This window comes from Xyrauchen texanus, chromosome 25 (assembly GCF_025860055.1).
Source record: "Xyrauchen texanus isolate HMW12.3.18 chromosome 25, RBS_HiC_50CHRs, whole genome shotgun sequence".
NCBI classification, from domain to species: domain Eukaryota; kingdom Metazoa; phylum Chordata; class Actinopteri; order Cypriniformes; family Catostomidae; genus Xyrauchen; species Xyrauchen texanus.
Genome location: NC_068300.1, coordinates 8237209 through 8262900, shown reverse-complemented (window position 1 = coordinate 8262900; position 25692 = coordinate 8237209). Strand labels below are relative to the sequence as shown.

Sequence of the window (25692 nt, the reverse complement as noted above, 5' to 3'; positions counted from 1 at the left end):
ATTGACTACTTTACAGTTTGATACAGTTTGTGGATAATTTACTCCATCCAAGATATATCTGAGTTTCTTTCTTCATCAAAACAGAATTTAAGATTTTTAGGATTTCTTTTCAGGCCTCCTCCTTTAAATACAGTAGGAACAACTATGTCAAAGGTACGGCAGGGAAGCATTCAGTCAAGATTATAGTTATCTGATGCAATCTCATGCAATACAGGTTTCTTTAAAGTACACTGGTGTAGCAATATCATGGTATATAAATGTGGTGATTATTCAGTACCAATTTATATATCAAAGTACCATGGCCTTACCACCTGATACTATTACTGTAATATGATACCACCACAGTGCTGAAATGATCTTCAACCATTAAGCCATACCATATTATAAATGAGGTTATCTATCTATCAATCCAACCATCCATCTGATGCAACCTCAAGCAACGCTTGATTTCTACATTTCGTTCCAATGGGTATTCCGGTTTTACTTGTGATTGGATGCAATTCCTTTAGGGCGCCTTTTTCGTGGTTCCTTGACAGTTGTACCATTTTATTACACTAAATCAATGTTTTTAAAATGAAATACCAATTTTATTTTTTTTCAATTCAATTCAATTTTATTTTGCCTGATTTTTCCTTTTCTCATTTGTCGTTATCAGAACGAATTTTAGCACTACATAACTCTTTCAATACAGTCGTCTTGACAACAAATTAATATCCCACATAAAAAACTATGGCATGGAGGACATATAATGAAAAGGCAGAGACCTCCGAGAGAGCAGATGAGTTTTATTTTGCTTGTTTAAAAATATGTCAAAAAATTTATAATCCGTCATGTTCCCTTGATAAAGATATAACAAGAAGACAAACAAAACAACGAAGATATAAGACATAACGATCAAGAAATTAAAATAGGCTTCAACTATTCAACTATTTATTTAAATGTTAGTTTCAAAACTATATCTAAACTTAAACTAGCTACGGAATCCTAAAACATTCTTAAGATGTTGAACAAGTTACTGATGATCACTCTTTGGAAGCTCTGCTGTGGCAGATGATGTTGAATGTCCGAGGAGAGCGAACCACACTGACAATCCCATCCATGTCTGGCCATTGCTCACCAGATGGCCATAAGAAATGAATCCGCTGTAGAAGAGAAGCGATGAAGATGAAAAGCTCCGTCTTCGCCAGAGTCTCACCAAGACAGACCCTTGGACCTGATAAATGGAAATAACACAGTCAACATTTGCCTATTTAAAATGACTCTTGATCATATTTGATTTATTATTGTCACAAACAAATGACGGTAACGCTTTAGATTACAGCCCGCAATTTACAGCATAAGTACACCGAATTTACAGCGTACCTTTTTGATAGTTTACCTATAAATTACTTAGGTGTAGGTATAAGGGAACATTATGCAAAGTTAGAGGAATAAAGGGGTGACAACATGGAAAATTACAAATAATTTATACTGTAAGTATTTTATAACTAAGGGGTAACTATTCTAATATTACGTGGTATGTATGACCTACTATTCTAAACAACAATCTTACATTTGCGATAAATTTAGCAAGAACATACACTGCGTACCTTTTTGTAATAATACATACGTATTATAAAATATATATATATAGTTTAAAAATAAATATCATCTTTTGGCTAAATTGATATTTTGTATTGTAAAGATGCACTATTTAGTTCATGTGTTAGTCTAAAATATGATTTTTTATATGTAATTTGACTACGGAGTTCGCATGTGTAATGATTGGACCAGGTTTTGAAGCTAAAAGGGTTCGGTATGAGAAATTTAGGAAAAATTCATATAAAGTTCAGGAAGTAATGTTTGTTTAATGTATCATACCTTTCTGTGTTAACGCTTTGGTTTACTAAAAGTGCTCAGTTAAAGTGCTTGCGTTGAGTTCAAAATGTATTTGAGAGCTTATATGTGTAATGTGAAGTCAAGCTAAATGTGGCTAAGCTAATATGGGTTTATATTTCTTTTCCCATATACATTTCATGTATAGGCACTGCCGTATTTGGTAGATAGAATTACATTTTATTTATCTGTGTTGTTTTGTAACTGGTATCCTAATTTGATACATTTTTATACTTTATTTTGGATTGTATAGGGAATTAACTGGTATTGTTATTCAGTTTTGTTCAGTTTCAAGAAAGATTCACCTGTATTTTGTTTAATGTAATTCATGTTTTATTTACATTAGCCACCAAGCAAGAGAAATAAAAAAAGGGGGAAAAGGGGGAGTAATGTGAGACTGTGTTGTCATGACAATATAATTTAAAATGAAAAGTTGACAATGTTTATTAATGACGTAAAGGATGTAAACATCCTGCAGATGTTGTAAATAACTACATGGAAGAAGGAGGTAACAAGTTGGATTTACACAGTAACTACAGAAAAATGTTTTGCAATAGTTCTAATTTTGCTTGCCTTGTTTTCACTAGTTGCTGGTGTGACTCGCAGCTGAGATGGATAGTTTCATAAGGTAAGTATCCTACATATATATCCTATATATATATATATTATAATATAATACCTATGTATTATTACAAAAGGTACGCAGTGTATGTTCTTGCTAAATTGCTCGCAAAGATAAGATTGCTGTTTAGCATTATAGGTCATTCATACCACGTAATATTAGAATAATTACCCCTTAATTATAAAATACTTGACATTTTCAATGTTGTTACCCCTTTATTCCTCAAACTTACCATATTGTTCTCTTATACATACACGTAAGTAATTTATAGGTACACAATTATTACAAAAAGGTATGCTGTAAATTTGGTGTACTTACGCTGTAAATTGCGGGCTGTAATCTAAAGTGTTACCCAAATGACTCACCCAATGAGAAAGGAAGGAACGCCTCTGGTTTGAAGAAATGTCTGTCATCATCTATGAAATTCTCTGGGTTAAAAGTGTCCGGATACTTCCACTGCTCCTTATCACTTAAAATTGCTGTTAAGTTTGTCAATATTTGAGTCTCCTGGAAAGACAAAGTCAGAGTTTGTTAGACAGAAATCATATTGTTGTGCAGGTAAGTGAGGACCCAAAAGCGATATAACATAAATCAAGTCTTTAATGACAGTTCAGGGAAGCAATAATGAAAAACACAAATCTTCTCCTTGAGAGGAAAACGGATAACACAAACAACCCGCAGGGAGGGCGATGACTAACAGAAACTTCTTTAGAATGCTTCAGAGGGCGTTTTTACGCAGCAGTCGGGGGTAGTAGTGAGCGGCGACAGGCTGCTGGTCTCCCAAGGGTAGACTAGGGTCGAGGGGTACACTAGTGGTTTCCAGCTCCTCTCGCAGCATCAGGCGAGCTGGACAGAATACAAATATCGGGTTGATTAGCAGAGAACAGATAGCGTTGCCAGGCGGATGCCTACAGGACAGGACTCGGACAGAGACAAACGAGACAGTAGCTTGCTTCTTGCGTGAGAAACTCTAGTGAGAATCAGACAAAGAAAGCAGCAAGAGCAAAGAAAGAAGTAGAGACCTAATCAGAGGGAAACGGGAACAGGTGGGAAGAGAATTAACAAGGTATTCAGGGGAGATGAGGAACAGCTGGAGGAGGAGAGAAAGGAAAGGAAAAATAACCAAAGAAGGCCAGCAGAGGACGACAGAGTAAAGAGAAAGAACAGAGACAAGACATACCATGACAGGACAAGACAAGACATAACAGTACCCCACCCTCAACGAGCGCCCCCTGGCACTCCCGAGGAGGAAACCTGGCGGCTCTGGAGGAAATCATCGATAAGCGAACGGTCCGGCACGTCCCGAGAGGGAACCCAACTTCTCTCCTCGGGTCCGTATCCCTCCCAATCCACCAGAAACTGATGACCACGACCCCGAGAGCGCATGTCCAGAATCTTGCGGACCCTGTAGATAGGAGCGCCTTCAACGAGAATGGGGGGAAGGGGGACGAGTGGGAGCGCGAACAGCGGGCTTAATACAAGAGACGTGGAAGACCGGGTGGACACGTCGAAGGTGGCGGGGGAGAAGGAGTCGCACCGCAATGGGGCTAATGATCTGAGAGATACGGAACGGACCGATGAAGCACGGGGTCAATTTACGAGAGGCAGATCTAAGGGGAAGGTTGAGAATGGAGAGCCATACCTTCTGGCCGCGACAATACTTGGGGCTCTTAGTTCTACACTTGTTAGCAGCTCTCACAGTCTGGTCCCTATAACGGCAAAGAGCTGACCGGACACCCCTCCAGGTGCGCTCACAACGTTGAACAAAAGCCTGAGTGGAGGGAACGCAGGAATCGGCGAGCTGAGACGAGAACAGCGGAGGTAGGTAACCGAGGCTACTCTGAAAAGGAGACAGACCGGTAGCAGACGAAGGAAGCGAGTTATGGGCGTATTCTACCCAGGGAAGGTGCTCGGACCAGGACGCAGGGTTACGGAAAGAAAGACTGCGCAATATGCGACCAACGGTCTGATTGGCCCGTTCGGCTTGACCGTTAGATTGAGGGTGGAAGCCGGACAAGAGACTGACGGAAGCCCCAATCAAACGACAAAACTCCCTCCAAAATTGAGACGTGAACTGCGGACCTCTGTCCGAGACGATGTCTGATGGAAGGCCATGAATTCTGAAAACATTTTCTACGATTATTTGTGCCGTCTCCTTAACGGAGGGGAGCTTGGCGAGGGGAATAAAATGAGCCACCTTAGAGAACCGGTCGTTAACCGTGAGAATAACAGTCTTGCCCGCTGACGAAGGAAGCCCGGTGATAAAATCTAAGGCGATGTGTGACCACGGTCGAGAGGGGATAGGAAGAGGTCTGAGAAGTCTGGCAGGAGGAGAGTTCCCAGACTTAGTCTGCGCGCAGACGGAGCAAGCCGCCATGAAACGGCGCGTGTCACGTTCCCAAGTGGGCCACCAAAAACGCAAGCGTACCCCGAACGCCGGGGTGGCCAGCCACCTTGGCAGAGTGAGCCCACTGGAGGACGGCCAGGCGAGTCGGAGCGGGAATGAAAAGAAGGTGTCTGGGACAGGCGCACGGCGAAGGAGTGTGGGCGAGCGCTCGTTTAACCTGTCTCTCAATTCCCCAGACAGTCAACCCGACGACACGTCCCTCAGGGAGAATCCCCTCGGGGTCCGTGGAGACTTCTGAAGAATTAAAGAGATGTGATAAAGCATCAGGCTTGGTGTTTTTGGAGCCTGGACGATAGGAAATAACAAATTCAAATCGAGTGAAAAACAGAGCCCAACGAGCCTGACGCGCGTTAAGTCATTTAGCAGAACGAATATACTCAAGGTTTCTATGGTCAGTCCAAAGGACAAAAGGAACGGTAGCGCCCTCCAACCACTGTCGCCATTCACCTAGAGCTAAGCGGATGGCGAGCAGCTCGCGGTTTCCCACATCATAGTTACATTCAGATGGCGACAAGCGATGAGAGAAGTAAGCGCACGGGTGGACCTTGTTGTCAGAGAGAGAGCGCTGAGAAAGGATGGCTCCCACGCCCACCTCTGAAGCGTCCACCTCGACAACGAACTGTCTAGATAAATCAGGAGTAACGAGGATGGGCGCGGATGTAAAGCAATTCTTGAGAAGATCAAAAGCCCCCTGGGCGGAAACGGACCATTCAAAGCGCGTTTTGACAGACGTAAGGGCAGTCAGGGGAGAAGCCACCTGACTGAAATTACGGATGAAGCGTCGATAAAAATTAGCGAAGCCGAGAAAGTGCTGCAGCTCGACGCGTGACTTAGATACGGGCCAATCTATAACAGCTTGGACCATAGCGGAATCCATCCTAATACCTTCTGCAGAAATGACAGAACCGAGAAAAATAACAGAGGAGGCATGGAAAGTACACTTCTCAGCCTTCACGTAAAGACGGTTCTCTAAAAGGCGCTGAAGGACGCGATGGACATGCTGGACATGAATCTGGAGTGACGGCAAAAAATTAGGATATTGTCAAGGTAAACGAAAACAAAGATATTCAGCATGTCTCTCAGGACGTCATTTATCAGTGCCTGAAAGACAGCTGGGGCGTTGACAAGACCGAAAGGAAGGACCCGATATTCAAAGTGCCCTAACGGAGTGTTAAACGCCGTCTTCCACTCGTCCCCCTCCCTAATGCGTACGAGATGGTAAGCGTTACGAAGGTCCAACTTAGTGAAAAACTTGGCTCCCTGCAGGATCTCGAAGGCTGATGACATAAGAGGAAGCGGGTAACGATTCTTAACTGTTATGTTATTCAGCCCTCGATAATCAATGCAGGGGCGCAAGGACCCGTCTCTCTTTTGAACAAAAAAAACCCCCGCTCCGGCGGGAGAGGAGGAGGGGACAATAGTACCGGCATCAAGAGCTACAGATAAATAATCTTCGAGAGCCTTACGTTCGGGAGCCGACAGTGAGTAAAGTCTACCCCGGGGCGGAGTAGTACCCGGAAGAAGCTCAATATTACAATCATACGAACGGTGCGGAGGAAGAGAAGTGGCCCGGGACCGGCAGAACACAGTCCGCAGATCGTGATACTCCTCCGGCACCCCAGTCAAATCGCCAGGCTCCTCCTGAGAAAAAGAGACAGAGGAAATGGGAGGGATAGCAGACATTAAACATTCCACATGACAAGAGACATTCGAAGAAAGGATAGTATTCTTAGACCAATTAATAGAGGGATTATGTCGAACTAGCCAGGGATGGCCTAAAACAATAGGAGTGAAAGGTGACTGAAAAATAAAAAAAGAAATGGTCTCGTTATGATTACCAGAAACAGTGAGGGTTAAAGGTAGCGTCTCACGCTGAATCCTAGGGAGGAAACTACCATCTAAGGCAAACAGGGCCGTGGGCTCCTCTAATTCCTTAAGAGGAATACCGTGTTCCCTAGCCCAGGTCTCGTCCATAAAACAACCCTCTGCCCCAGAGTCAATCAAAGCACTGCAGGTAGCTGACGAACCGGTTCAGCGGAGATGGACAGAAAAGGTAGTGCAAGACCTCGAAGGAGAGACCAGAGTTGTAGCGCTCACCAGTAGCTCTCCTCTTACTGGCGAGCTCTGGCTTTTACTGGGCAGGAGGTAACAAAATGAGTAGCAGAACCGCAATAGAGGCAGAGACAGTTGGTGATTCTCCGCTCCTTCTCCTTAGCCGAAATGCGGATGCCTCCCAGCTGCATGGGCTCAGAGTCCAAGGTGGTGGAGGAAGATGGTAATGCTGCGGAGAGGGGAGCAACAGCGAATGCGGAGCCTCTTCCACGAGCTTGGCGAAGAAGGTCGAACCGTCTCTCTATACGAATGGCGAGTTCAATCACGGAATCCACACTGGAAGGAACCTCTCGGGAGAGAATCTCATCCTTAACCTCCGCGCAGAGACCCTCCAAAAAACGGGCGAGTAACGGCGGCTCGTTCCAATCACAGGAGGCAGCAAGAGTCCAAAACTCAATGGAGTAATCAGTAATGGATCGCTTACCCTGACATAATGAAGACAAGACCCGAGAAGCCTCTTCACCAAAAACAGAACGGTCAAAAACCCGTATCATCTCCTCCTTAAAGTCCTTAAAGATAACAGTTAGTACATTCAGCCTCCGCCTCCCAGATTGCCGTTCCCCACTCTCGAGCCCGTCCAGAGAGGAGAGATATCACGTAGGCCATGCGAGCTGTGCACTGGGAATAAGTGGTGGGCTGGAGAGAAAAAACAACGTCACACTGGGTGAGAAACGCGCGGCATTCTGTGGGCTCACCAGCAAAGCACGGTGGGTTATTGATCCTGGGTTCAGGAGGCTCGGGAGCCCTGGGGTGACCGGTGAATCGAGGCGAAGAAGGTGTATCTGCTTAGTAAGATCGGAGACTTGAGCAGCCAGGGTCTCAACGGCGTGTCGGGCAGCAGATAACTCAACCTCGTGTCTGCCTAACATCGCTCCCTGGAACTCGACAGCTGACTGGAACGGATCAGGAGTCACTGGGTCCATAGTGGTCTGATTCTTCTGTTGTGCAGGTAAGTGAGGACCCAAAAGCGATATAACATAAATCAAGTCTTTAATGACAGTTCAGGGAAGCAATAATGAAAAACACAAATCTTCTCCTTGAGAGGAAAACGGATAACACAAACAACCCACAGGGAGGGCGATGACTAACAGAAACTTCTTTAGAATGCTTCAGAGGGCGTCTTTACGCAGCAGTCGGGGGTAGTAGTGAGCGGCGACAGGCTGCTGGTCTCCCAAGGGTAGACTAGGGTCGAGGGGAACACTAGTGGTTTCCAGCTCCTCTTGCAGCGTCAGGCGAGCTGGACAGAATACAAATATCGGGTCGATTAACAGAGAACAGATAGCGTTGCCAGGCGGATGCCTATAGGACAGGACTTGGACAGAGACAAACGAGACAGTAGCTTGCTTCTTGCGTGAGAAACTCTAGTGAGAATCAGACAAAGAAAGCAGCAAGAGCAAAGAAAGAAGTAGAGACCTAATCAGAGGGAAACGGGAACAGGTGGGAAGAGAATTAACGAGGTATTCAGGGGAGATGAGGAACAGCTGGAGGAGGAGAGAAAGGAAAGGAAAGGTAACCAAAGAAGGCCAGCAGAGGACGACAGAGTAAAGAGAAAGAACAGAGACAAGACATACCATGACAGTACAAGACAAGACATAATACATATATTTTGATAAAGCTGATGTGTGTAATGTTTTCAGTGTTAAATTTAGAGTAAGCCATTTGTCGGTCCATTTTCAGCTCTAAAATACCTGGAGAAAGCTATCCGATAGCATTCTCGTTCATTTCAATCTGCTCAGCTAGGTAGCTGTTATCTATCTAACTGGCTGTTTGTTTTACTTTATAACCTTTAAATCTCAAGCTTTAAAACTTTTTTAATCAGTTAGGCCAGACTTTGTCAATCCATTATCAAAGTTTGACTTGATAAATTTTACCCATCCAGTTATTTTTTCATTCCACTTCATGACACTAGTAGTACAAACATGATACATTTCCACTAAGGGAATTTAAGTTCACACCACATGTAGGAGCAGTTTTCCATCAACAAAAACAACAAGCAATCTATCATCTATCCATCCATCTTGCATTCATTACCTTGGGGATGTTGTATCCTTGCAATTTTGTGGGCTGAGTCGTTTCATGAACCACACCAGCAGGTACAATGTTGCCATAGCGCTGAATCTCATGAACAGTGGCATACGTGTACGGTAGTTTCTCACGATCATCCATAGTGGGCAAGCGGTCGTAACCCAGTACCCGAACTATTTCTTCATGACATCGATCTGTATTTTAAAATCCACAGCATTGTGGGACAAAAATGGAATTAAAAGAATATTTTGAGTTAAATATAACTTAAGGTCAATCAATAGCATCTCTCCATAGGGCACAAAAATGTAAAAAATCTAAACTTGCAGCAAATATGCCGCTTGTTATTTTCACATGCAAATTAGGTTTTGATTGGCTGCAAGTGTTTGCCAGAACTTTGCAGCTCTTCACCGGAAGTGGTGAACCTCCAGCAAACCTTTGGCAACAATGGACAATTTGCCTTAAGTTTGCCGAAAAGCTAATATGCATGTGATCAGTGGCTAATTTCATGCAAGTCATGAACTCGAGATTTTCGTACGGGTGCTTTTACCATGGAAGTCAATGGACTGACTATAAAGCTTAGACTAATCAACTAATCGGTCTATAAGAACTCCAGTATAATAAGGATGGTTTGAAGGTCACCTGGCCCTGATCAGACGAGTTTATGTGTTCAAATATAAGTATACAGAGTGCAATCAATCCTTGTTATCTAGGTAGATATTCTTGCATGTGTTACCTACTTATTTCATGTGGATGGAGGAAAAAGGGCTTTATGAATAGCTACTGTGTTGAGCTGGTCATGGCATGATGAGTTTAAAAGATTGGATATAATGATTCTCACACACTTGACTCTAATGTTAGTAGTAATGGCTATACATATATAGCTGTATAAGTATTTATCACCTTGTACATCTTGGTTTTGCATCAAGAAGATGAGTCCCCATCTGATAGTGGTTGAAGTGGTGTCAGTTCCAGCCAAGAACAGGTCAGCTGTTGACATCACCATGTTCTCCTCATGAAATGTGGAATCATCATTGGACTTTTGCTGCTCCAGGCAAACAAAAAAAGCATCTCAAATTTACCAAAGTTGTTTATAAAGACCTTCAAAATGTCTCTCTAAGTCAAGTGAAGAAACTGTACCATCAAAGACCAGACTGTACAGTTTCTAGAGTGGGTTGTCATGGTAATATCTCACTTTTTCAATCTCCAGCAGGTAGGCATCAATAAAGTCTCGTGGGTTGTCCGGGTCCAAAGTTTCTCTGTGTTCTTTAACTGCTTCCCTGATAAAGCCCTTTAATTCTTCAGCATTCTGGTAGATTTTCTGGTGTGGCCCAGGGAAGTGCTTGATGAAGGGAAACAAGTTAAATAGCTGAAAGAAAGAAAAACGTTATGTTATATGTTATAGCTATATGTTGTTGGTTTAACAGGCAACAATATAAAAATGTCAACAGCAGTTTACATATAGGAAATTAGTTTAAAGAGTTTTTAAAAATGAATGCTAGTAAACAAGTCCAAAGAACTTATTTGGAGCTTGTTTGTACCTGCGCGGTAAGTGACCCTGACAGTATGATGTTTTCTTTCAGGATTTTCAGAAGGTGTGCAAAGCTCTTGTTATCATAGTCGAAGCGTTCTCCAAAGACAATGGAACAGATGATGTTGGAAACTGCATTGTGAATGGCATGTTGAGGGTCAAATGGCTTGCCTTCGACAGAGAAAAACTGTCCATTACGAAAATGCTTAAAGAATTTTGCTGAACAAGAATACTAGTGAACCCTGACCCCTCATATGAAGAGTGTGTGATGGCTAAATTAAAATCAACATATCTATTCCAAAAATTTTTTTTATCTTTGTAGAGAAGACTAGGGTAATATTAGCTTCAGGGGCCAAGCACTGAAGACACAAAGGACCCATCAAATCTTTTTTCTTCTGGTAGGGACTCTATGGCAGAACCGTATGGTAAAAAGTTGTACAATTTGGCACACTGATTGGAGAAGGTCACAACATTCCTGATGCCAATTTTGGAGTCCGTCTCTCAAACCCTGTAGTGCCACCTACAGTTCAAATTTTGAAATGTTGACATTGTTAGAATTTGTCTGAGCAGTCTGTCTTAATGCATCAATGAATTTGACAAACCTTCCACTTTGAGCATTTCAGTAACCAGATAACATCCTTCCTCTGACACGCGTTCTTCCACCGACTTCTTCCCCAAACCGAAGTTCCTGAGCGTGTGCAGAGCAAACCGTCTCTGTTGCCTCCAAGAGTGACCAAATTTGGCCAGTATGATACCTGTAAAAAAGAGAATGTAGAAATGATAGAAATTCTGTTAGTTATATTAATATGTAAAATATACTTGTATGTATACATGGCAGTGGCAAATTTTCACTGCTAGCAAAGCCTTCTCTGCTGGCCTAACATGCCAAATAAATAAATATTTGTCATCTTTTCATTCTCAATCACTTTTTTGCCAATGTATTTTGAATTGCTTTCCACTCTTAATTAATCTACAAACAAATATAGAAAAACTAAAATTTTATCCAGTTAGAATTTATTCCTTGATGCTAAGCGTGAAAACTGTTTCACAAATCACATGCCGGAAGCCCAAAGCAACATGTGAGTTTGAGCTCCACCCCCTCAGACCTTCAGAATTTCAACAGTGCAAATGAATGAGCAACTAAAGTCAGATTGTCAGATTCATCAGCCAATCAGATTGATTTATTTGTTCTTGGTGGGTGTGATCTTTAGGATACGTCCTGGTCAAGGCCTTCTAGCTGGCCTTGAGTGACGCAATCACGCTTTAAGTGATGTAATTTGAAAGCGAAGAGCACAAAACCTTCAAATAAATTGGTAAGTGCTTTTTGCATTGTTATAGCAACATCAGCAGTTTTATAAGTGTAAATTAGTCTGCTTGAGGATTAAATGTTGGATCAAGTTTTGAAAAGTACTGCTGTGCTCCACTCAACTTGGAAAGTTATATTTTACAAATTCCTACTAGGAAAAGTGCAATAGAATGTATTTTGAAATCAGAATTACAACTTGTAAGCTCGTGTAGAAATTCTCAACTCTGATTTTGCCGAGATGCAGGTGCATGATGTCACACAAACATGTGGACACTTGGGGAGACTTACAAAGTAAGTGATAAACATTCACTTTATTAAGTAATATCGATAAATTAGTTTGTTTCCACATCACATGCTATTAAAGCTTGTTTTACAAACGCCCGCAGAAACAGGTGTATAAAACATTACAATCTCTTTTTATAATTTCAAAATATCACTGTCCTGGTCACAAAAGCAAAATTTGTGGGGAATAATAGCCATTTTCTATACTTTTGAGGAATAAGCAATTAGGAAATAACACTTACTACCCAGGAACCAAAATTGTGTTACATAGTTTAATCGTACACCTGTAGCACAAATGCTAGCGCTGCAGCATTGTTTATCAGTTTGGTTGCTAGGAGACATCTCTAATGAGAGTCAAACCCCTGCTAAGCTAACGGGAGCGTTACAGTTACGAATATCGGGGAATGGAATACATTTATGCTCTGAGATATCAAGTAGGAATATCCCACATCCGACTTGAATGGAACACAGCATAACCGTGTACCCTGACGAAATGAAATGTATTGCTAGCAACATTTAAATTGCTAATATTATTAGATAGATTTTTCCAGGTATTATAGACCTCCTTGGTAGATTCATATGAAAAATGACGATCTGTTTGGGAGATATTCCTTTCACAAAATAGTCATGTTGCAGTTAAAATTAGGCTTGCTTGAACATTAAGTGTCATTTCTGGCAAGTTCTGGCTTTCATATGTGGATGTTTTTTAAAATGTCTGCTGTGATATAATGTATGATGCCCAAAAGCATAGGGTGTCTTATTCATTGTGAATCTGTGTTTTCTAAATGGTATGAATCACACTGAAGGCCTAGATTTTAAATGCACTGCCCGCTGCTGATACATGGATATGAAAGATCAGAAGCTTGAACCTTAGAGTCATTAACCTGACATTGTTTACCTTGTAGTGCTGAAAACAACAATAACAACAACAACAGGTGAACAATGCACCTTCTTGGGCTGTATATAAAACCACAGAAGATAAAGTGCAATTTAAAAAATAAAAATAAATATTTCATTTTATTTTCAAGTAATATACACAAATTTGGATTTGTTAAAAAACATCTTCAGAACAATGTGCTACTGACCATATCCATCCGTTATCCAGTCTAGAACTGGCAGAGGCGGCCTTCCAGAAAAAGATGAACCATTTTGGACCAGGGCTTCTTTGGTGATCTGGATTGTATTCAGGACTATCATTGGCTTCCTCCCAAAATACAGAGTGGTCATCTCTCCATACTGTGACAGCTGCTCAGAAATGTGTTTACAATACTTCAATGCAACAAAATACATTTCTAACTATCAACTAACATCAAACTAAGATTTGTACTTCAAAGTTCAAAGTGCACATTTTCCCACAAATTTGCGCATGAAAACAGACCAAAGTTCAAGCCTGTACCCGTAGTATGATCAGAGACTCACCGATCTAATGAATTCCATTGGATTCATCACAAAATATGGTATTGTTCCTACAAAAGGCAGAGGCTGTGGACCAGGTGGAGTTTTGGCTTTAGAGGAAATAATCCTGATTATCTCAGCCAGAACCAGAAAGATCAAGCCCAGAGACAGAGCCAGACCCACAGAGATCAAGTCTAAATTTGTCAGAGTCGTCCACATGTTGACAGGTTAATTCCGAGACAAACACTTTGGTAGCACACAGTCTGTGTGCTTTGTGAATTCAAGGAGGTAGAGGGAGGGAACACAGTGGAAGCAGGAAACCACCCCCCTTTTCCTGTTTCCCTCCCACTGCTCAGAGGGAGTAGTCCAGAGTTCAAAAACATTTCAAATACTGTTTCTGTCATGTCTTGTGTTGTCTTGTCATAATATGTGTTGTTCTTGTTCTTTCCCTCTACTCTTTCGCCCTCTGCTGGCCCTTTTAGGTTACTTCTCTCCCTTTCCCTCTTCCTCCAGCTGCTCCTCATCTCCCCTTAATTCTCCGCTAATTCTCTTCCCACCTGTTCCTGCTTCCCACTGATTTAGATCTCTACTTCTTTCTCTGCTTTCGCTGTTGTCGTTGTCTGAGTCTCACTTGAGTTTCACACGTTGAAACAAACCGTTGTCTACTTGTCGCTGTCCTGTCCTATTGGCATCCGCCTCTCTACGCTCTTTTCTCCGTTAATTACCTGGATATATTTGTGTTCCGTTCAGATCCCTGTCTACCCCAGGGGAGTCTACCCCTTTGCCCCCCTCTCCACTGCACTACCATCCTCCTCCTCCACCATGTTTTCGGAGCCCATCCAACTAGGAGGCATCCGCATCTCGGCTAAGGAGAAGGAGCGAAGAATCAACCACCGCCTCTGTCTCTACTGTGGCGCTGCTACTCATCTCGTCACATCCTGCCCGGTAAAAGCCAGAGCTCACCAGTGAAGGGAGAGCGACTGGTGAGCGCAACAACCCTGGCCTCTCCTTCAAGGTCCTGTTCCACATTCCCCGTCCATCTCCGCTGGACCGGCTTTTCCGCCGTTACCCTTGACCCTCACTGTCTCTGGTAATCACAGTGAGACCATTTCTTTTTTTATTTTTCAGTCACCGTTTGCTCCTATTGTTTTAGGCCATCCCTGGTTAGTTCAACATAATCCCTCTATTAATTGGTCTAAGAATACCATCCTTTCTTGGAATGTCTCTTGTCATGTGAAATGTTTAATGTCTGCTATTCCCCCCATTTCCTCTGTCTCTCTCTCTCAGGAGGACAGAGGATTATCACGATCTGCGGACGGTGTTCTGTCGGTCCCGGGCCGCTTCTCTCCCTCCGCATCGCTCATATGATTGTAAGATCGAGCTTCTTCCGGGAGCCACTCCCCCCCGCGGAAGACTTTACTCGCTGTCGGTCCCCGAGCGTCAAGCTCTTGAAGATTACTTATCTACTGCGCTCGACGCCGGTACCATTGTTCCCTCCTCTTCTCCCGCCAGGGCGGGTTTCTTTTTTGTTAAGAAGAAGGATGGTTCTCTGCACCCATGCATTGATTATCGAGGGCTGAATGACATTACAGTTAAGAATCGTTACCCGCTTCCTCTTATGTCTTCAGCTTTCGAGATCTTGCAGGGAGCCAAGTTTTTTACCAAGTTGGATCTGCGTAACGCTTACCATCTCGTACGCATTAGGGAGGGGGACGAGTGGAAGATGGCGTTTAACACCCCGTTAGGGCACTTTGAATATCGGGTCCTTCCGTTAGGCCTTTTTAACGCCCCAGCTGTCTTTCAGGCGCTCATCAACGACGTCCTAAGAGACATGCTGAAAATTTTTGTTTTCGTTTATCTCCACGATATTTCGATTTTTTCGCCGTCACTCTAGATTCATGTCTTGCATGTTCGCCGTGTCCTTCAACGTTTATTAGAGAATTGTCTCTACGTTAAGGCAGAGAAGTGCACCTTCCATGCCCCTTCCGTAGTTTTTCTTGGTTCTGTAATTTCCGCTGAGGGTATTAGGATGGATTCCGCCAAGGTCCAAGCCGTTATAGACTGGCCCGCACCTAAGTCACGCGTCGAGCTGCAGCATTTTCTCGGCTTTATCCGCAATTTCAGTCAGGTGGCTTCCCCCCTGACCGCCCTCACGTCCATCAAGACGCGCTTTAGATGGTCCGCTTCCGCCCAGAGGGCTTTTGACCTCCTCAAGAGCCGCTTTACGTCCGCGCCCATCCTTGTCACCCCTGATTTGTCTAGACAGTTCATTGTCGAGGTTGACGCGTCCGAAGTAGGCGTTGGAGCCATTCTTTCCCAGCGCTCCCCCTCTGACAACAAGGTCCACCCTTGCGCCTTCTTCTCTCATCGCCTGTCACCGTCCGAGCGTAATTATGATGTGGGGAACCGAGAGTTGCTCGCCATCCGCCTAGCTCTAGGCGAATGGCGACAGTGGTTGGAGGGGGCGTCCGTTCCGTTTATCGTTTGGACGGACCATAGAAACCTAGAGTACATTCGCTCTGCCAAATGACTTAATGCGCGCCAGGCTCTGTTTTTTACTTGATTCGAGTTTGTGATCTCCTATCGCCCGGGCTCTAAGAACATCAAGCCTGATGCCCTATCGCGCCTCTTTTCTTCAGTGGCCCCCACGGACCCTGAGGGAATCCTACCTTAGGGTCATGTCGTCGGGGCGACGGTCTGGGGAATCGAGAGACAGGTTAAACAAGCGCTCGCTCGCACTCCTTTGCCGCACAACTGTCCTAGACATCTCCTTTTCGTTCCCACCCCCACCCGCCTGGCCGTCCTTCAGTGGGCCCACTCGGCCAAGTTGGCAGGCCACCCCGGCGTTCGGGGCACGCTCGCTTCCATTCGCCAGCGCTTTTGGTGGCCCACTCGAGAACGTGATACGCGTTGTTTCGTGGCGGCTTGTTCCGTCTGCGCACAGACTAAGTCCGGTAGCTCCCCCCCTGCCGGCCTCCTCAGACCACTTCCTATCCCTTCGTGACCGTGGTCCCATATTGCCCTAGTCTTCATCACCGGTCTTCCTTCGTCGGCAGGTAAAACAGTAATTCTCACGGTTATCGATCGTTTCTCCAAGGCGGCCCATTTTATTCCCCTCCGCCAAGGAGACGGCGCAAATTATCATCGAAAATGTTTTCAGAATTCATGGCCTTCCCTCCGACATCGTTTCGGACAGGGGTCCGCAGTTCACGTCTCAATTTTGGAGGGAATTTTGTTGTTTGATCGGGGCTTCCGTCAGTCTCTCGTCCGGCTTCCACCCTCAGTCTAACGGTCAAGCCGAACGGGCCAATCAGACTGTTGGTCGCATCTTGCGCAGTCTCTCCTTCGTAACCCCGCATCCTGGGCTGAGCACCTTCCCTGGGCCGAATATGCCCATAACTCCCTTCCGTCGTCCGCCACCGGTCTGTCTCCCTTTCAGTGTAGCCTTGGATACCAACCCCCACTGTTCGCGTCGCAGCTCGCCGACTCCAACATTCCCTCTGCTCAAGCTTTTGTCCAACGCTGTGAACGCACCTGGAGGGCTGTCAGGTCAGCCCTGTGCCGTTTTAGGGCCCAGACTGTTAAGGCTGCTAACAAACGTAGAACCAAGAGTCCCAGATATTGTCGCGGCCAAAGGGTGTGGCTCTCCACCCTCAACCTCCCCCTTAAGTCCGCCTCTCGTAATTTGACCCCGCGCTTCATCGGTCCGTTCCGTATTTCTCAGGTTGTTAGTCCCGTTGCGGTGCGACTTCTTCTCCCCGCTATCTTCGCCGTGTCCACCCGGTTTTCCACGTCTCTTGTATCAAGCCCGCTGTTCACGCTCCCACTCGCCCCTCTTCCCCCCCCGTCCTGGTTGAAGGCACGCCCATCTACAGGGTCCACAAGGTTCTAGACATGCGCCCCCGGGGTCGTGGTCATCAATTTCCAATTGGGAGGGATACGGTCCCGAGGAGAGAAGTTGGGTCCCCTCTCGGGACGTGCTGGACCGTTCGTTGATCGATGATTTCCTCCGGAACCGGCAGGTTTCCTCCTCGGGAGCGCCAGGAGGCGCTCGTTGAGGGGGGGGGGTACTGTTATGTCTTGTGTTGTCTTGTCATAATATGTGTTGTTCTTGTTTTTTCCCTCTACTCTTTCGCCATCTGCTGGCCCTTTTAGGTTACTTCTCTCCCTTTCCCTCTTCCACCAGCTGCTCCTCATCTCCCCTTAATTCTCCGCTAATTCTCTTCCCACCTGTTCCTGCTTCCCGCTGATTTAGATCTCTACTTCTTTCTCTGCTTTCGCTGTTGACGTTGTCTGAGTCTCACTTGAGTTTCACACGTTGAAACAAACCGTTGTCTACTTGTCGCTGTCCAGTCCTGTCCTATTGGCATCCGCCTCTCTTCGCTCTTTTCTCCGTTAATTACCTGGATATATTTGTGTTCTGTTCAGTTCGCCCCGTGCTGCCAGAAGTCTGGTCCCCACGGTCTCGCCTCTATCCCTGTCTACCCCAGGGGAGTCTACAGCCTGACGGCGCAACACTGCAACCCCCGGCTGCTGCCTAAGGGACACTCGCTAAGAGCTCAGAAGAAGCTTCCTTTATTCATCGCCCACTCTGCGGGTTGTTTGTGTTAACCTTTGCCTCTCAAGGAGAAGATTTTGTGTTCATTTTTGTGTTGCTAAGAACTTTCATTAAAGAACCACATTTCTGTTACATCGCTCTTGGGTCCTCTCTTACCTCCACAACAGTTTCACTTCAGAGGAAGAAACATTCGACAAACGTCTGGGCTACTTTAGTAAATTAATAATTGACTACTTTACAGTTTGATACAGTTTGTGGATAATTTAATCCATCCAAGATGTATCTGAGTTTCTTTCTTCATCAAAACAGAATTTAAGATTTTTAGGATTTCATTTCAGGCCTCCTCCTTTAAACAATGCAAGTGAATTTACTCAATTTCCAACGAGTTTACATCATCCCTCTCATGAGCGCTCGTCACAGAGGTGTATGTAAGTGAACATTTGTAGTTAAAAAGTATATAAGTATTGTTTTGTTTAAAAACAATAATCAATCTTTTGGATTCAGAAGAACTTTATTTGTCGACTGGAGTCGTGTGGATTATTTTAATGCACCCTAAATATGCAGTTAAAAAAATGGAGTACATTAATTTGCATTGTTTAAAGGAGGAGGCCTGAAATAAAATCCTAAAAATCTTAAATTCTGTTTTGATGAAGAAAGAAACTCCAATACATCTTAGGTGAAATATTCCTTTCCATGAAAGTCACTTTTCCATGAAACTAAAATGCATCACGGCCAATGAGAACAGACAATTCTACTCTGTAATCCTTTCTTCATTAATGATATGATGCAAGATGTCTGTAAAGGTGAAAAATACAGTAGGAACAACTATGTCAAAGGTACGGCAGGGAAGCATTCAGTCAAGATTATATTATCTGATGCAATCTCATGCAATACAGGTTTCTTTAAAGTACACTGGTGTAGCAATATCATGGTATATAAATGTGGAGATTATTCAGTACCAATTTATATATCAAAGTACCATGGCCTTACCACCTGATACTATTACTGTAATATGATACCACCACAGTGCTGAAATGATCTTCAACCATTAAGCCATAACATATTATAAATGAGGTTATCTATCTATCAATCCAACCGTCCATCTGATGCAACCTCAAGCAACGCTTGATTTCTACATTTCGTTCCAATGGGTATTCCGGTTTTACTTGTGACTGGATGCAATTCCTTTAGGGCGCTTTTTTCGTGGTTCCATGACAGTTGTACCATTTTATTACACTAAATCAATGTTTTTAAAATGAAATACAAAATGTTTTTTTTTTTTCAATTCAATTCAATTTTATTTTGCCTGCTTTTTCCTTTTCTCATTTCTCATTATAGGAAGGAATTTTAGCACTACATAACTCTTTCAATACAGTCGTCCTGACAACAAATTAATATCCCACATAAAAAACTATGGCATGGAGGACATATAATGAAAAGGCAGAGACCTCCGAGAGAGCAGATGAGTTTTATTTTGCTTGTTTAAAAATATGTAAAAAATTTTATAATCCGTCATGTTCCCTTGATAAAGATATAACAAGAAGACAAACAAAACAACGAAGATATAAGACATAACGATCAAGAAATTAAAATAGGCTTCAACTATTCAACTATTTATTTAAATGTTAGTTTCAAAACTATATCTAAACTTAAACTAGCTACGGAATCCTAAAACATTCTTAAGATGTTGAACAAGTTACTGATGATCACTCTTTGGAAGCTCTGCTGTGGCAGATGATGTTGAATGTCCGAGGAGAGAGAACCACACTGACAATCCCATCCATGTCTGGCCATTGCTCACCAGATGGCCATAAGAAATGAATCCGCTGTAGAAGAGAAGCGATGAAGATGAAAAGTCAACATTTGCCTAGTTAAAATGACTCTTGGTCATATTTGATTTATTATTGTCACAAACAAGTGACTCATCCAAAGAGAAAGGTAGGAAACAACAAGCAATCTATCCATCCATCTTGCATTCATTACCTTGGGGATGTTGTATCCCTGCAATTTTGTGGGCTGAGTCGTTTCATGAATCACACCAGCAGGTGCAATGTTGCAACAGCGCTGAATCTCATGAACAGTGGCATACGTGTACGGTAGTTTCTCACAGTCATCCATAGTGGGCAAGCGGTCGTAACCCAGCACCCAAACTATTTCTTCATGGCATCGATCTGTATTTTATAAAACATAGAATTGTGGGACAAAAATGGAATTCAAAGAATATTTTGAGTTAAATATAACTTAAGGTCAATCAACAGCATCTATCCCTCAGGCACTAAATTGCAAAAAATGTAAACTATCAGCAAACTTACCGCAAAGTTGCATCAAATATGCCCCTTTTTATTTTCACATGCAGATTAGGTTTTAAATTGGCCGCAAATGTTTGCCAGAAGTTTGCAGCTCTACACTGATAGTGTTGAACATCAACAACAATGGACAATTTGCCGCACATTTGCCAAAAAACTAAATTGCATTGTGAAAATGATCAGTGGCGAATTTGCTGCAAGTCTAGGTCAAATATGCCATGAACTTGAGATTTTCGTAAGGATGCTTTTACCGTGGAAGTCAATGGATTGACTATAAAGCTTAGACTAATCAACTAATTGGTGTTAAGAATTCCTGTATATTAAGGATGGTTTGAAGGTCACCTGGCCCTGATCAGTCAAGTTCATGTGTTCAAAAACAAGTATACAGAGTGCAACTATTCCCTATTTTCTAGATAGATATTCTAGACATGTGTTACCTACTTATTTCATGTGGGAGGAGTTTCCATTTAGTAAAAAGGGCTTTATGAATAGCTACTGTGTTGAGCTGGTCATGGCATGATGAGTTTAAAAGATTGGATATAATGATTCTCACACACTTGACTCTAATGTTTGTAGTAATGGCTATACATATATAGCTGTATAAGTATTTATCACCTTGTATATCTTGGTTTTGCATCAAGCAGATGAGTCCCCATCTGATAGTGTTTAAAGTGGTATCATTTCCAGCCAAGAACATGTCAGCTGTTGACATCAAAATGTTCTACACATGAAATGTGGAATCATCATTGGACTTAAAAAATATTTTTTATTTTTATCTCAAATTTACAACTTTTTTTTGTAAAGAACTTAAAAATGTCTCCCTATGTCAAATGAAGAAACTGTACCATCAAAGACCAGACTGTACAGTTTCTGTACAGTTTCAATCTCCAGCAGGTTGGCATCCTCTCGTGGGTTGTCTGGGTCAAAGTTTCTCTGTGTTCTTGAACTCCTTCCCTGATAAAGCCCTTTAAATCTTCAGCATTCTGGTAGATTTTCTGGTGTGGCCCAGGGAAGAGCTTGATGAAGGGAAACAAGTTAAATATCTGAAAGAAAGAAAAGCTATGGCTATATGCTGTTGGTTTAAACAGACAACGATAAAAAAATGTCAACAGCAGTTTACACCTAGTAAATGAGTTTAAAGAGTTAAACTCAGAGGCACTGAATATAATAAGACTATTTAAAAAAAAAATAATATTTGAAACACTGCAAGTATGAATCATCCTCCTCAAGTGTTCAGTTTTTAAAAAGTCTAGCTGCTAGTAAACAACCGTCCAAAGAACATATTTGAAGCTTGTTCGTACCCGTGCAATAAGTGACCCTGACTGTATGATGTTTTCTTTCAGAATATTCAGAAGGTATTCAAAGCGCTTGTTATCATAGTCGAAGCGATCTTCGAAGACAATGAAACAGATGATGTTGGAAACTGCATTCTGAATGGCATGTTGAGGGTCAAATATCTTGCCTTCGACAGAGAAAATATGTGTAAGGACCAAGGTTTGAACTAGACTGTGAGGGCTGAATGTAGGAGAAGGCGGAGGACCCAGTTGCAGAAATTAGAACTCAGTTAGGAAATACACTAAATGTCTTTTTAATTAGTTCAGAATGTAATTTCAAAACAATCCAGTAAGTAATTAAAAACTGAGACTCAAAAAACATTCCAAAGAGTCAAATTAAAAAAAATTATAAAGTAATACCAACAAAAGATCCCAAAATGTTCAAAAAATTCAATGCAAAAATGGTAAAGTAATTCCAAAATAGAAACTCCAAATAGTTCCAAGGAGTCAATACAAAAATCCAAAAAAGGTCTAGAAACCTCAAAGTGTAAATTAGTGTTTCCCAAAAAAATTAAACTTCAAAAGAAAAATTTGGACAACAAAAGGCAAAGTCAGAAAATAAAACAGAGCAAAAGAATCCAGAGACAATCACAAGAGGTATTTACCAAAAGACTGGAGAGGTTGGTCTCAACATATCAAACACCGAGCAAAGAACAGAGGAACAGAGCAACTTAAATACACTCACAGAAAATGAGGCACAGATGAGAACAATAACACATGATACAATGGTAGGAAACTGAAATGAAACACAGTGGCCAAAATAGTCCATAAATCTAACAGGACCCCTGTTAGATCCTGACGCTCCTTCTAGGACAATAAGGGCAATGGGCTTGAAACTCCCTGATTAACTCAGGGTCCAGGATGTCCCGGGAAGGGACACATGAGGGCTCCTCTTGACCATAGACTTCCCAGTCCACCAGATACTGAAGAGACCTCCTTACTTGTCGAGAGTCCAGTATTCAATGGACCGTGTATGCTGGCTTCCAATAATGCGAGGCGGAGGAAGAGGTTTGACTGCGGGAACTGGGATGAATTCTTAGAGACCTGGGCAAGTATAGATGGTAAGTAAAAGGGTTTACTGTCCTTGCAATGCGGAATGGGCCAATGTAACGCTGGGCCAGTTTGCAGGACTCCATTCGCAAAGGCAGGTTCTTTGTCGAAAGCCACACCCGTTGGCCCAGGCGCAAGGTAGGTGCTGGTCGGCGACAATGATTGTCCTGACGCTGATACTGCTGAGACACCTGGAGAAGTTTGTGCCGAGCCTTCCTCCAGGTTAGGTGGCAGCGCCGAACAAAGAATCATGCCGAAAGAACCCCAACTTCCTGCTCTTGATCTAGGAACAGTGGGGGGACGAATCCAAATTGGCACTCAAATGTAGTCATCCCAGTGGCAGATGAACACAGAATATTATGAGCATACTCAGCCCACATGATGAAGGATGCCCAGGTGCTAGGATTATTCACACCATACACCTCATAGTGGTCTCTAAATCCTGGTTCAACCTCTCAGTTTGGCCATTGGACTCCAGGTGGTAGCTAGAAGACAAACTTGCTGTCGTCCCTAGCTGTTGACAGAAGGTACACCAGAAACGAGAGAAGAACTGCGGACCTCTATCCGTGACTATGTCCTGTGGAATTCCAAAGACTCTGAACACGTGGTTAATAATTATCTCTGCAGCCTCTTCGGCAGAGGGTAGCTTAGGCAAGGGGATAAATATGCATGCCTTAGAGAACCTATCAACAATAACAAGGATGGTGGTGTTACCTTGGGACGATGGGAGGCCAGTAACAAAGTCCATAGAGAGGTGAGACCAGGGCCATCGATGGACATGTTGGGCATGCAGCAACAAATGCCCGGACATCCTCCTTGATGGTAGTCCACCAAAACTTTCTAAGGAGGAACTCAAGTGTCCATGCAGAGCCAGGATGGCAGGTAAGGCGTGAATTGTGACCCCACTGGAGGACCTGAGAATGGACAGAGCTTAGGAAAAAAACAAACAGTTAGCAGAATGCATCATCGGCCTCAGAACTCCAAATGAATTTGGAACTTTTACCCTTAGTTAGAAATATAAGAGGAGCTGCTACAACACTAAAGTTGCACACAAACTTACGGTAAAAATTAGCAAATCTTAGGAACCGTCCTTCACTGAGGTGGGGGTGGGCCAATCAGTAACGGCCTGGACTTTCTTAGGATCCATTTGAATGTTGTCCGGGCTGATGATGAATCCTAGGATCTGCACTGTGGACACATGAAATTCACACTTCTCTGTTTGATGAACAAGTGTTTATCGAGGAGGTGACTGAGAACCTTCTGAACATGCCCATTGCGTTTGTGCAAGGACTCTGAGAAGATAAGAATATCATCTATGTAAACAAACACAAATTTGTTGAGCATGTCCCAAAGGATGTCGTTGATCAATGCCTGAAACACAGCCGGGGCGTTTGTGAGTCCGAAGGACATAACTTGATATTCATAATGCCCTGTGGGGGTGTTAAATGCTGAGAATATATATGAAGAAGATCGAGAAGATAGGAAGGTGCTAGGCTATGAAGAGCCTTGAAGGTCAATAACAGAATCTTGAAATAAATACGAAATATAAAAGGGAGCCAATGAAGTTGTTGGAGAATATGAGTTATATGGACAGAGTTAGGGGTTTGTGAAATAATCCCTGCAGCTGAGTTTTGTACCAGCTGTAATTATGCTGAAGTTTTTGTGGTAGACCAAATAGAAGGGAATTACAATAATCCAAACGGGACATGACCAGAGTATGTATGAGATTGGCAGTATTGTGAGTTGAGATGGAGGGGCGAAGACGATTTATGTTGTGCAAGTGGAAATAAGCAGACCGGGTAATATTATTTACATGAGCTTCAAAAGAAAGAGAGCTATCCAGAATGACACCCAGACTCTTAAATTTCAAACAGGGAAGGACAGTTGAATTGTCAAAGGTCAGAGCAAAACTTTTTGATTTGGCAAGATTAGACTTTGAACCTACAAGAAGAACCTCCGTTTTATTACTATTGAGTTGGAGAGAGTTACAATAGAACCATACTTGTATTTCAAGTAAAGAGTTATGAAGGGAAGACGGTGGGGGAGAAGAATTTGCCTTGGTGGACAGATAGATCTGGGTGTCATCTGCATAGCAGTGAAAGTTGATTCCAAATTTCCTAAAAATATAGCCGAGAGGAGGAAGATAGATATAAATAATAAATGCCCCAAGACAGATCCCTGTGGAACACCAGTAGTAACTGGAGAGCACTGTGAACTAAAATTGTTCAATTTAATGAACTGAGTGTGACCAGAGAGATAAGATTTTAACCAAACAAGACAAGTGCTACTAATACCAATAGATACTATTCTCTCTAAAATGATGTTGTGTGAGATAGTGTCAAAAGCTGCGCTTAAATCAAAAAGAATGAGTATAGACAGAAGTCCAGCATCAGCAGACCTAATTAGATTAGTTTAATGGTAAGATTTTGCCTAAAGAAGAGATTCCTTTATATAATAGCATATGGTCATCATACATGCTTTTGTGGATATTAAGACCAGTTTTGATATGAAGACATTCTTAGCAATGACCATGGGCTTTAAGCTGACGTAATTCAGGGCTGTACCATGGTGCAGAATGAGAAAAATTAACTGTACATGCATTTAAAGGTGCTTGATTGTCCAGGGTATTTAGAAGACTGCCATTTTAATGGGAGACCATTTCATCAACAGTAGTTACATTTTCATTAATTTATAGATTATCAAGATGATTCGAGAGCACAGATAAATCAATATTCTTAATATTAAGAAATGAGATGTCACGACATACATTCACTTTCGATACCATTAGATCAACATTGAAAGATACTAATTTGTGATCCGATATAGATAAATCTAATACAGTACAGTTAATAGGTATTACACCAGAACAGCAGACAAGGTCAAGAGTATGTC

General features: G+C 42.8%; 2 protein-coding genes across 2 annotated transcripts in view; both read right to left on the bottom strand.

Annotated features, from left to right (window-relative positions):
* The window catches only part of LOC127619213 (cytochrome P450 2B4-like), a 54420-nt gene that overhangs the window by 26739 nt on the left and 1989 nt on the right, over positions 1-25692 (bottom strand). The gene's annotated exons all lie outside the window — the stretch shown is intronic.
* On the bottom strand, positions 751-13831 carry LOC127619210 (cytochrome P450 2B4-like). The gene is made up of 9 exons (XM_052092019.1): positions 13577-13831; positions 13243-13402; positions 11172-11324; positions 10580-10740; positions 10234-10407; positions 9942-10083; positions 9048-9235; positions 2863-3004; positions 751-1213 (listed from the first exon to the last, which is right to left on the bottom strand). Exons 1-9 carry the CDS (start codon positions 13769-13771, stop codon positions 1023-1025), a joined length of 1506 nt encoding a protein of 501 aa, XP_051947979.1. The 5' UTR covers positions 13772-13831; the 3' UTR covers positions 751-1022.